At 41.2% G+C, this 11,757-nt stretch overlaps 1 protein-coding gene across 1 annotated transcript in view; it reads right to left on the reverse strand.

Moving 5' to 3' along the window:
• LOC104849951 (cadherin-related family member 3) overlaps positions 1–11,757 on the reverse strand; it is a 54,263-nt gene that overhangs the window by 28,146 nt on the left and 14,360 nt on the right. Inside the window, exon 5 of the mRNA XM_033757019.1 lies at positions 764–858. Coding sequence (XP_033612910.1) covers positions 764–858 — 95 coding nt within the window. The remainder of the gene's footprint in view (positions 1–763; positions 859–11,757) is intronic.

Genomic DNA, 11,757 nt, shown 5'->3' on the forward strand with positions numbered 1-11,757 from the left:
AGGAGAGGAGGGGGTGAAGGGAGGGCAGAGGTAAGGGGAAAAAAATGAGAATCAAGACTTGCCATGTAAAGGTACATGATCCCAACAATGAATGTAACTGTACTGTATCCCTAAATGTACCAATAAACTCAATAAAAAAAAAAAAAAAAGCACATCCCATCTCACACTGTCCTCTGAATCTGTTTCGTGGAGGGGTGACTTTCCTGTTATGTGGGCTGTGGTCTCTGTGAGGACTTTGCTTCTAATGGACCCACTCCATGCTTAATTTGTAATAGAGAAGGATCTCTTAGACTCACAAGCCTCTGACTGGAATGTCTTAAAAGTCCATTCCCTTCTCCTGTGAAGCTCTAAGATGCAAAACTTATAACTGAAAAGGGTGTTCCTAAAAATCATTGTAAAAACAACAGTGACCTGAACCAGTGGTTACCCAGCTGGCAGACGTAGAGAAAATAAAGAGAAAACACCATGTTAAAGATGCCGAGTAGCCCTGAATGTATCCAGCGAGAAGTCCCCACCCACTCCCCCTGCAGAGTGCAAATGTCTCCGGTGACAGAATCGTGAGGCTTCACTCTGAGAACAGAGGGCCCAGGAGCAGAGTCCAGCGCCCAGCCAGCCCTGGTACAATGGTCGGTAGGTTCTGACCTCGGTTTTGAGGCACCACCAGAAGCACCTCCATTCTGGGAGCACATTAAGACTAGATGGGGAGAAGGAGGTGGAAACCGAAGCACCCACATTTCAGGTGAAAATCCAATAGTAGTTTTACCTTCTGCTTCCACCCTCAAAATCGAAAGCGGCTGCTGTGGAAATTGTTCCGGTGCCATCGACGGTGAAGCCGGAACCCTCCGGGGAGAGGAAGTACTGTTCGGTGGACAGTGGGGAGAAAGCAGAATATTGCAGACACAGTTCAGTCCCTGGCAAGGCTCCTCGCTCCAGCCCCACCCACTGAGGAAGGCCACAAAACGCCCGCTGCCTGCCATTCTGGACGACGGTGTCGCTGATGTGAATGGAGAGCCGCACTCCGTTCTACTGACTGCAAGACGGACGGCCTGCCCTTGAGTAGGACGTGTGCCCCAGCCTCGTGGTTTATGTTCACACTGCATCCACCGCTAAGCGGAAAGAAAAGAAGCCACATAGCGAGAGACGCAGTGTGAGGAGAACCAGGGCTGTTTGGGGTTGGGGATGTCAAGTTGCTGTAAAAGGAAAGCCATTAAATTCTGGGAGGACATCTGTCCATCTGATATTTGTATGTGCGGACAATATTTTAATAAGTTGCTTTTCTTAATTCTTCAGTGGCTTTCACTCTTGCTACCTTTTAGTTATTCTGCTAAATGCTTCAAATGTGTTGTCTTTTAATTCATAGGAACTGATATCGTCCCATCTCACAGATAGGAACACTGAGGCTTAGGAAATCCAAGTGACTTGCCCCAATTTGGAGCACTGAGCTGCTAGTCACGCTGTTCTGCTCTCTCAGGAAAAATTCTTGCCAAAGATGAGGTCAGGGTTTTTAATGTAGGTAAATCAAGTGATTAGAAAAAGCAGGGCAAAATCTGTGAGAAGATTCACATCAGCATGTAGTTATATACCAAGTACTACTGACTTAATCAGTGTGCATGCCCAGTGATGATTTAATAGAGAAGATTAAACCCAGAAGGGCTACCAAGCAACCTAAAATCATTTGGAGAAATTAGTGACCTTTAAATGTATTGATTTTCTGATGAATCACCATGTTCGGATTAATTTTGATTCATTTCTACACATATAAATAAGATGGAATTGACTTCTGCTGTTTCTGCAGTGCAGTGTAGAATATTAGCTTTCAGGAATTGTGGGCCATCCATCATATTCTTATTTCTAGGGCAGACTCAGGAATAATGGTGCCTGTTTTATGGGGGAAGAATGAATAGTGCTCAGTAGATAAATTACCTGAGAATTCTCACAATCTCTAGGTCTGATTGTATGTAAATATTATGATTTTTTAAAAAATACACCCATACTTACATTTGTAGCCACTCAGAATTTGGAATCAAAATTCAGTTTCAGTGTTATACAGTTGCTGCCAGTTGTTTGGAAATAATGCATATTGCAGAGCTACGTTTAGTGAGGTTTAGTTTTTCATAAAATGAAATACTCATTTAAAAAAATCTATGGGGCTGGTACTAACAACACTTGGCGATGTTCAGGGAAGGCTTGGGAGGGTGGTGCCAAGAAAGCCATCAAATCCATCACTAAGCCAGCAAAGCCATCACTAGGAAGAGCCGGTCCAGCAATGCTGGGGTCCAGGCACCAGCTCTCTAGAGCCAGACAACTAGAGCTGTTGTTACAAGGATTTTTTTTTCTTGGTCCCATCTATCGGTAATGATATCATCAAGTAGAAAGAACTACTTTGGCCACGAAAATAACAATGGCAGCCCGGCCCCTGTTTCCCTTGGGAGAGCAGGTTGCAGGGAGGGTGATGGCAGGACTGGAGGCCAACCACAGTGAGGGGAATCACAAGCTCAGTGTTCTTCAGAGGCTACAGGTGTGGCCAGTGCTGCTGTGTTTTCAGGGGCAGCTTTCAGTTGTGAAAGGCACTAACTAGATACCGAGTGTGTGCTCAGCACCTTGCACAGAACACCTCACATAACTCTAAATGATGCTGTGATTTGTGTGTTCCTCTTGGTTCCGTCTTACAGGGAAGGGAACTGAGGCTTACAGACACTAAAGAAATGGCCCAAGAAAGCATAGCTAGTGAGCATTAAGCCAAACTCAGGCCCAGGACACCCACGGCCATTATGGAATACTGCCCATCTCATGGGAAATGTCTTCCCGAGAGGAAATGTCTTTCTAATATTAAAACATTACAGTTTAACTGATCTTTAAATGTCTTGGGTGGGGATTAAAGAATCTAGATGGATGAAAATACAGTTATAAAGCAACTCAGTGTTACTGTTTATGGAGGGAAAGGAAGGGAAGGAAAGAGAAACAAAAGGAACCAAAAAGGAGAGCAAGGGGCAGACAGACTAAAACATAGACCTGTGAGAAACTTCACACTGGAAGGTTGGGCACAGAACCACGAACTAGAGTAGAAAACAAGGAAGAATAGTAAGAGAGGTAGGAGAAAACCCAAGAGTGTCTACTATCACAGAGTAGTATCAGATTAGCTAATATTTTTTGAGTACTATCTGCCAAGTGCTTTATGTGTCACCTCATTTAATCATCATGATAGCCCTCAGGCAGATTCTACGAATAATTCTATTACAAATTTAAAATTTGAGGTACACTGAGGTAGTGCGCCTTTACCAGGATCACAGAGCCAAAGAGTGACAAAGCCCGCCTTTCAACCCAAGTGCTCCAACTGCAGCCTGTGCTGTGCTGATGGATACACTGCGTCTGATTTGGTGGTTCCACCCATGGTAATATTTTCTTAAGCAAAATCAGTATGGAGCATGAGCAGGGCTGATTTTTTTAAATAGCAAAATATCTACTGGAGAGATACACTTGTGAGGAAGTAGTTTTGAACTATGCAACAGATATAATTCTAGGTAACCATTATCTACTTTAATGTGGCCTTCCAGTGTCATTGGAGGGCAATGCACTTCACTTTGAACATTTTCTAAAGAAGCATTTGCCCTTGGAGAAGGTGAGCTTTCTCATGCCATTCTTGGCACCTTCCTCAACAGCATGGGGTCACTCTTGACTTTCACTTTACCAGCAATACAAATCCCTGTCTGTCTTGCACTCTCGGTGAACTCTTGTTAGTCCTGATTCTTCCTCTTACAAAGCTCCTGACACTTCTGATACACTGTCTTAACAGCCAGCTAAAGTTAGAGAACTTGTGCTGATATTTTGTGCCTAATTTGACAGTTGGACTCAGTGGCCTTAGTTTTCAACATGTAGTTGGTGATTCGTTATCCGATATTTTTCAATTATTTGGTCTATTAGACCAAATTTAATTGTAAATGATTTTTGAACCCCCCTGTTTTAAATAAATAACAAATGAATTCCATGTTGTTTGATCCAGAAGGTATATAAATATTTTATAATAATATTTCCCCTCCCTTATTGATTACAGGATAACTTGTTAGATGTTGGTCAACACCACCCATAGAATTATTATAATTACTGACATTACTGAGATTTTTTTTAGTTGTGTTTCTTTTTTCAAGTACCATCCTTTATGTATTGCGAATAGTTGACAATAAGGAGACATCTTTTTTGTCTTTCTGTTTCATAACAGAAATGATGTGCTAACATTTTCCTCTCTAATATGTCAGCACTTTCCCCTTTTCAGTTTTCAGTTTTCAGTTTTCTTTTCAGGCACTTCCTTCCTGTTCAGTCTCAGTCCCGAACATGTTCATTTGTATTATAAAAGAATATCACCAAGCTCTGGAGAAGCATAAGAATTATATCTAATGTGTTAACAGTAAGAGTTTTAATAGATCGTAGCACAAAATTACAGGTTATTTTTCACAAAATGAACATAAATTAGTAAAAGAAAATAACCAGAACTTATCACTAGATTTCCCCTAGAATAAACATCAAAGGTGAATACAATGTTCTAAGTAAAAGATGTTTGCAAAAAGCAGTCTATATAAAAAAATAAACAGACCTAGGAGCATCTGTGGTTGAAATGACACCTGCCTGAGCCATACTGGGTGTGGCCCTCACGATCAACTGCTGAGTGGCTAAAAAGAGCTGGGATATCGCTCAGTGTGAAGGCCCTGAATTCCATCCTCAATACTGCAAAAGTGAAATAAAAATAAAAACAACACACCCAAAGACAGTCTTCAACTGGTGGGAACAGAAGCACACAGAAGTTGGCTGGGACTGGGATGAACACCACGCAAACATGGAAAAAGGAACCCAAAGGAATCTGGGAGAACACAGATGCTGTCCACTGTAGTCTCTGAATCTTCCTTTGTTGAATTGTCCTGGGACACAGTCACGACATTTAGAAACACATCTTTACCTGTGAGTAACAGGTCATTCTGCCCCATCCTCTTCAATAATCCTCTGATTGCAACTGGGCTCCATTTCAATTCTAAATTGATTGCTTAAAGCTACCCCAAACATTGTATGGAAAAAAATGAGGCCAGGTTGGAGGAAGTCTGTGTTCAATTAGTGATGCCTGCTATGAGCAAGGCAGAAGACATAGCAGTTCTGTGAGGGAACTCTGAAATCTAAGGTACCATTAGAATGCCCAGACAGCTTTTTAAAAATATTTATTTCTAGGCCGACTTCCAGAAATTCTGGCTTAATTGGTCTGAGGAAGGGCCCTAGCATAAGTGTCTGCAGGGAGAATCCCATGTGATTCTATTGTTACGATCACAGCAAAGAACCACAGCAACTTTCAGCATAAATTACCAAGCTATTTCTCAGTTGTCCTGGAAATATCTTCAGAAATACCTTTTAAAACTGAAATAAATCCTCCTAAAAATAAATATTTTACTATAACTCCCTTCACAGCCTCACAAAGTGTTTGTGAATGTGTTGGCTTTGGGCAGGCTGATCATCACCACAATTTCATGTCTTCTGTGAATGAATTTAAGTTTTGGGGTTCTTTTCACATATCCTTCCAATAACTACACTCAGATATACAGATCTTTACAAGACAATGGCTGTAACCTCTAGGAAACACTGCCAGAATGTGTACATTTGCAATCTGTAAGGCTAAACTAACAACACTTCATTGTGAGATGGTTTGGAGTTTGATGCTTGTGTGAGGGATTGAGCAACAGTGTGATTGCCAGCACCGTTCCCCCACAAACCGCACGCCACCTCGTGGAAAAGGCTGAGACTGGTACAATGAAGTCAGTACTGCCTCAAAAATATTTATTAAGAACTGATTATGTATTTACTTGATGCTTTTACTTCTTTGTCTGTTCATTTCAGGTGCCCATTTTTGAATCAGGTCTTTATATTTGGGGGGGCTGATTGTTTTGAGTTCTTTATATATTCTAGATAATAGTCCTTTGTCTGAGGAGCAGCTGGTAAAATTTTTTTCCCATGTTGTAAGTTATCTCTTAGTTCTGTTGATGGTTTCTTTTGCAGCACAGAAGCTTTTTAATAAGATGATATCCCAGTTAATTGGAAGAAAGGGGCTAAAGGTGTAGGGAAAGTGGGAAGGGTAGGGGAAAGGTAATAAGGGAAAAGAAAAAAATATGAAAAAATGAAAAAATGGAAATAAAGTGTTTGTAAATGGGGAGGGGAGGAGGGGGTGAAGAGAGGGCAGAGACAAGGGGAAAAAATGAGAACCAAGACCTGTCATTTAAAGGTACAAGATCCCAATAATGAATGTAACTTTACTGTATATCTAAAATATACCAATAAACTCAAAGAGGAAACAAAATTTAGGTTCATACGCATACTGAACAAAAAAAGATGACAAAACTGTGTACAAATAAAATTATAGAAGTTTAAAAAAATAACTGATTATGGTTTTCTCCATACACATGCCCCTCCTGTGGACAATTAAATACATTTTCTAGTTATTTCAATATTCTCTTAAAAACTAATGTTCCTCAATTACATAGTTATGGCAAGGGAAATCGTTTTTTAGCTTGAATAACTCAAGTAATTGCCTCCATTCCCAAATTCATTTGGCTAGTGTATGCCTAAATATTTCTCGCATCACAGAACTTTCCAAGAATGGTGTATAGCAGAATTCAAATCTCCTCCTCCTCCCCCTCACTCTCCTGGTGCCACAAAAAAAATGGAATTTTAAGGAGAGCTAGAGTAGAATAGGCCGCTTGATACAACCACACATTAATCTTTCCAACAGTTCTGCAAACAACTCCTGACTGTCACCATGAATGAAAAACAAGTCCCACTGTCTTTATGTGAAAGGAAACACAAACACACACAGCTTTGTAAGAACAGAGCTACACTTAGATAGCCACAGATCAATTAAGTAAAAGCAAATCATCCCTTTGCTATACCAGTTGGCACTGAGCAACACAAAAGTCTTCCCACTACATGCTAAAGGTTTTCTTTCTCATGAATGTGATTGAAAATGTGTGTAGGTAAACCTCACCCAAGTGAGGTTTTACATATGAACTTCAGAACACTGGCTTCCAAGTGGAGTCCACTTTGTACAAGCTGATCATTGGAGTCTTCATGTTCCTCTGTGAGTAGACTTACATCACAGATTCCTGTGTGGTGACTCCTGGGGTAGGGCGACCTCTTTTCCACAGCCTCTCCTCTCCCCCTTGACAATGGCCCCTGCAGCTGTCAAGGAAGCTCACAAGCGCTCTCTCTGCTCCCAGCAAGACGCCCACTCTTAGTTTGCCCTCAGCAGTGAGGACTGGCTCAACTGTCTGAATTTTCCAGGGAACTGGCCTCAAGCAGAAATTATACACAGTACGGATGATCCACATCCTGTGCCCGGAAGTGACCACCAGGCCATGGCCCATTATGATGTGACACACTTCTCAGTCACCACAGTAAGTCCTGTCCTATCAAACAACTGTTCACCTCCCTGATCTTGCCAAACTCTCCCAGCGTACCCTCAAGATTTCACAGTCTCTCATCACCAAACTCTCATAGACCCTCTGCCCCTTCTTAAGGTGTTTCTTCACTTTCCATTTCTCAGTAGAGGCAGAGAATCACCCTCTCCCTCTCTCAGGGTTGGCAAACTTGTGCCCTGTCCTCCCCCCATCTCCAGCACTCTCGACTTCCTCCATCCTGTCCCACTCTCTGCTGCTGACTGTTTCCTGTTTCACTGAGAAAAGTAGAATTAAAAGAGAGGATCTACTGTCCCTCTATTTTAAATCAATGATTATCATTTAAAACTTCCAAAATACTGTCCTGCAGAATTTCTTATCCACTTCTGCATTAGTCACTTTTCCATTGCTGGGGACAAAGTATCTTACATATGCTACTTCAAGGAGGAAAAGGTTTATGTGGGCTCATGGTTTCAGAGATTTCAGTCCGTGGTCAGTTGGCTCCAAGGCAGAAACATTGTGACAGAAAGGCATGCTCAACTAAGAGCAGTTGAGAAGCAGAGAGCAGGCAACAAGCCAGAGAGGAAGGGGCCAAGAACCACATACATTGTCCCAAAGGTCATGGCTCTATGACACATCTAGATACACCCACAAGTGTGCTTTACCCATCTTCCAGGTGTCTCTCAAGCTAAAAATTGACAATTAAAATTAACTCACACCTTCCTTATTTTATTTTGCTGCTCAGTAACATCTGATATGCTGAGAGCTGTAGTCAATCTTTTTGCTACTAGACTATAAGCTCCACGAAGGTGAGAAATATTGTCTGTTTTATTCACTGCCGAGGTCCCACTTCTTAAAAGATTGTCTGACATTGATAAGCACCTAATAACTCTTTGAATGACAAGAAAATGAACATGCCACCACTATTTCTACTAACTCTTTCACACCTCTCCCTAGACCCCGCCTTCCTCCCTGTTTCTACACAGAAACAAACCGTAGTGAGACCAAGCTCTCAGGCACACCCTGGTGCCATCACCCTCCTGCTCAAGACTGTCAGCCAGCCACGATCTGCACTCTCGCCCACATTATTAACTCTCTCCTCTCCACTGGATCACTGCCTTTAGCATAACATGTGCTGTAATATTTCTCATATCTCTGAAATGAAAACTTCCCTCGACTCCACCTTCTCCTCCGGTTACTGTCCAATGTCTCTGCTCTGCTTTTGAGGAGGCTTCTCTGAATGCTCTGAAAGTTGCCAGCTCAGCGTTCCTATTTTTTCCTTACCTCTCATTCTCGTGACACTTTTTTTTTTTTTGAGACAGCGTCTCACTATATAATTGAGACTGACCTGGAACTCACTGTGTAGCCCAGGCTGGCCTCGAACTCAGAGTGATCCTCCTGTCTCAGCCTTCCGAGTTCTGGGATTATAGGCATACGCCAACATAACCAGCTTGTGACACTTTTTCAATCAAACTTTCATGCTCGCTTCTTAGCTGAGTAAATTCACTCATCAAGGGTACCAAAGATCTCCATTCCGCTACTCCCTGAGCATCTGCTATGTGTCAGGGACTTCCCTGAGCTGCAGCAATGAATATACTGCTACATCCAGTGAGGGTGACTTCAGTTCTCACTGGTCTTAGCAGGTCAGTCACGCTCGTCAGGGGAAATTCTTCTTGCTGTGCTTCTGATAGACATTCTGCTCTCCTGCTTTTCCTTTAACCTTCTGGTCCTGTTCAGGCTCACTGTCTCAATTTTCCATTTTTTCATACTAAATGGACAAAAGCTAAAGGCTTTCACTCTAAAATCAGGAACAAGACAAGGATGTCCACTCCCACCACTCCTAGTCAATATAATTCTGGAGATACTAGCCAGAGCAATCAGACAAGAGAAAGAAATAAAAAGAATAAAGATAGAAAAGGTAGACATTGAATTATCATTATTTATGGATGACACAATATTCTACATGGATGACTCCAAAAACTCCACCCAAAAGATTTAAGATTTGATAACCAAATTCAGTGACATAGCTGAATACAAAGTCAACACTCAAAAAATCAATAGCTTTTCTGCACACAAATAACAGACTCAGAGAGAGAGAAATTAGAGGAACAATCCTTTTCACAAAAGCATAAAAAAAAAAGAAATACCTAGGAATCAATGTAATGAAGGAAGTAAAAGATCTCTACAGTGAAAACTACAGCACTCTGAAAAAGGAGATTAAAGAGGATATCAGAAAATGGAAAGATACCCCTTGTTCTTGGATAGGAAAAAATGGTCACACTTCCAAAACTGTTATACAGATTTAATGCAATCCCAAACAAAATCCCAACAGTATATCTCACAGAATTAGAAAAAAACAATTCTAAAATTCACTGAGAACCAGAAGAGAACTAGAATAGCAAAGGCAATTCTGGGCAACAAAGGCAAGCAGGGGTATCACAATCCCTGACTTTAAATTATACTACAAAGCTACAATGATTTAAAAAAAACAGCCTGGTATTGGCAAAGTAACAGACCTAAGGATCAATGGAACAGATTACATGATAAAGAAACAATTCCAGACACACTCAACCACTTTTTGTTTGACAAAAGAACCAAACACCTTCACTGGAAGAAAGATAGCCTCTTTAAAATTGGCTTTTCAAATGCCAAATATTGAAATTAGATCCATATTTGTTACCATGCACGAACCTAAAATTGAAATGGATCAAAGATCTAAATATTAAAACAGAAACACTAAACCTGCTGGAAGAGAATAGGTAGAACACGTGAAGAAACAGGAGGCAAAGATTTTATGAACAAAACACAGACTGCTCCAGAAATACTATAAAGAATCGACAGCCAGGATCTCATCTTAGTTAAATGCTTTTGCACAGCAAGAGGAACCACCAACAAAGTGAAGAGACAACCACAGAGTGGGGAAAAATTTTTACCAGCTATTCAGATAAAGAACTATTATCTAGAATATATAAAGAACTCAAAAAATATCAGACCCCCTTAATTTAAATACCCAACCCAAAAATGGGTATCTGAAATAAAAAGACACTATTCTGATGAAGAATTACAAACAACAAATAAATATATGAAAAAATGTTCAACATCACTTACTATTCATGAAATACAAATTAAAACAACACTGAGATTCCATTTCACTCCAGAAAGAATGGCTGCTATCAAGAAATTAACCAAAGGCCGGGCGTGGTAGCTCACACCTGTAATCCCAGCACTTAGGAGGCTGAGGCAGGAGGATCACTGTGAGTTCAAAACCAGCCAGAGCTACATAATGAGTTCCAGGTCAGTCTCAACTACATAGTGAGACCTTGTCTCAAAACAAACAAACCAAAAACAAAAACAAAAACAAAAAGAAAAGAAATTAACCAAAAATGCTATTAGGGCTGTCAGGGAAAAGGAACACTTCTCCACTGTTAGTGGGAGTGTAGACTGGTGCAGCCCCTGTGAAAATCAGTATAGAGATTCCTCAAAAAACTAAAAACTAGAGGTTCCATTTGACACAGCCATACCTCTTCTTGGTATCTTCCCAAAAGAATTAGAAGAATCTTACCACAGTAATATATGCACACCCATGTTTATAGCAGCATAGTGTGCAATGGATAAATCTTGGAAACAGACCAAATGTCCATCCGAGAAGTGGATAAAGATGTGGGGTTTTTTTAATGCATTGGAGTACTACTCTGCCATAAACAAGGATGCCTTCAGACATTTACAGCTAAATGAGTGGACCTTGAGATTTTCCAGCCAAACTCTTAGCTATGAACCCCTGTAAAACTCAAAGACAAATTACATAATACCAAGGTACAATGATATTCTCATTCCAAAAAGGAAGAATGGGGGAAAGAAAAGAATTGGAGCAAATTAAAACCAAAATCCATCAGGGGAAACACCAAGTCCTATAGCTCTGTGTCCAGCATTCATGGCACATGACTTTTATATGTGAGTTTCAGAGGATTTGGGAAGTACCACTCCATGATCTTGCTGATTGCACCTACATACCTCTCCCTTGGACTGACTTTATTTGCTGTCTTCAGTTTTCCTCAACAGACATTTCCACTTCCTAGAAGCTCCTTTCCTGGTCTCTCAGACCTTCCATTGAATTCTGGAGAGCAGCTTCTCTGACTCCACAATTCTTGCCTCTGAACTAGCATCACACGGACTATGACAAGTTCTGCCATCAGCATTGGCAGTAGCTGGGCACCCAAGGTCCCTGACAACAGCAGTCTCTGAGTTCCTGGTGGCTGAGTCTGCTCAAATGAATCTGCAGGAACCAGTTCCCTGGGTGATCCTTCTCCTCCCCGTCCTCCTCCCCGTCCCCTTCCCC

The sequence above is a fragment of the Fukomys damarensis genome, unplaced genomic scaffold (genome assembly GCF_012274545.1).
Source record: "Fukomys damarensis isolate Sample0158 unplaced genomic scaffold, DMR_v1.0_HiC HiC_scaffold_28, whole genome shotgun sequence".
In the NCBI taxonomy this organism is placed as follows: Eukaryota; Metazoa; Chordata; class Mammalia; order Rodentia; family Bathyergidae; genus Fukomys; species Fukomys damarensis.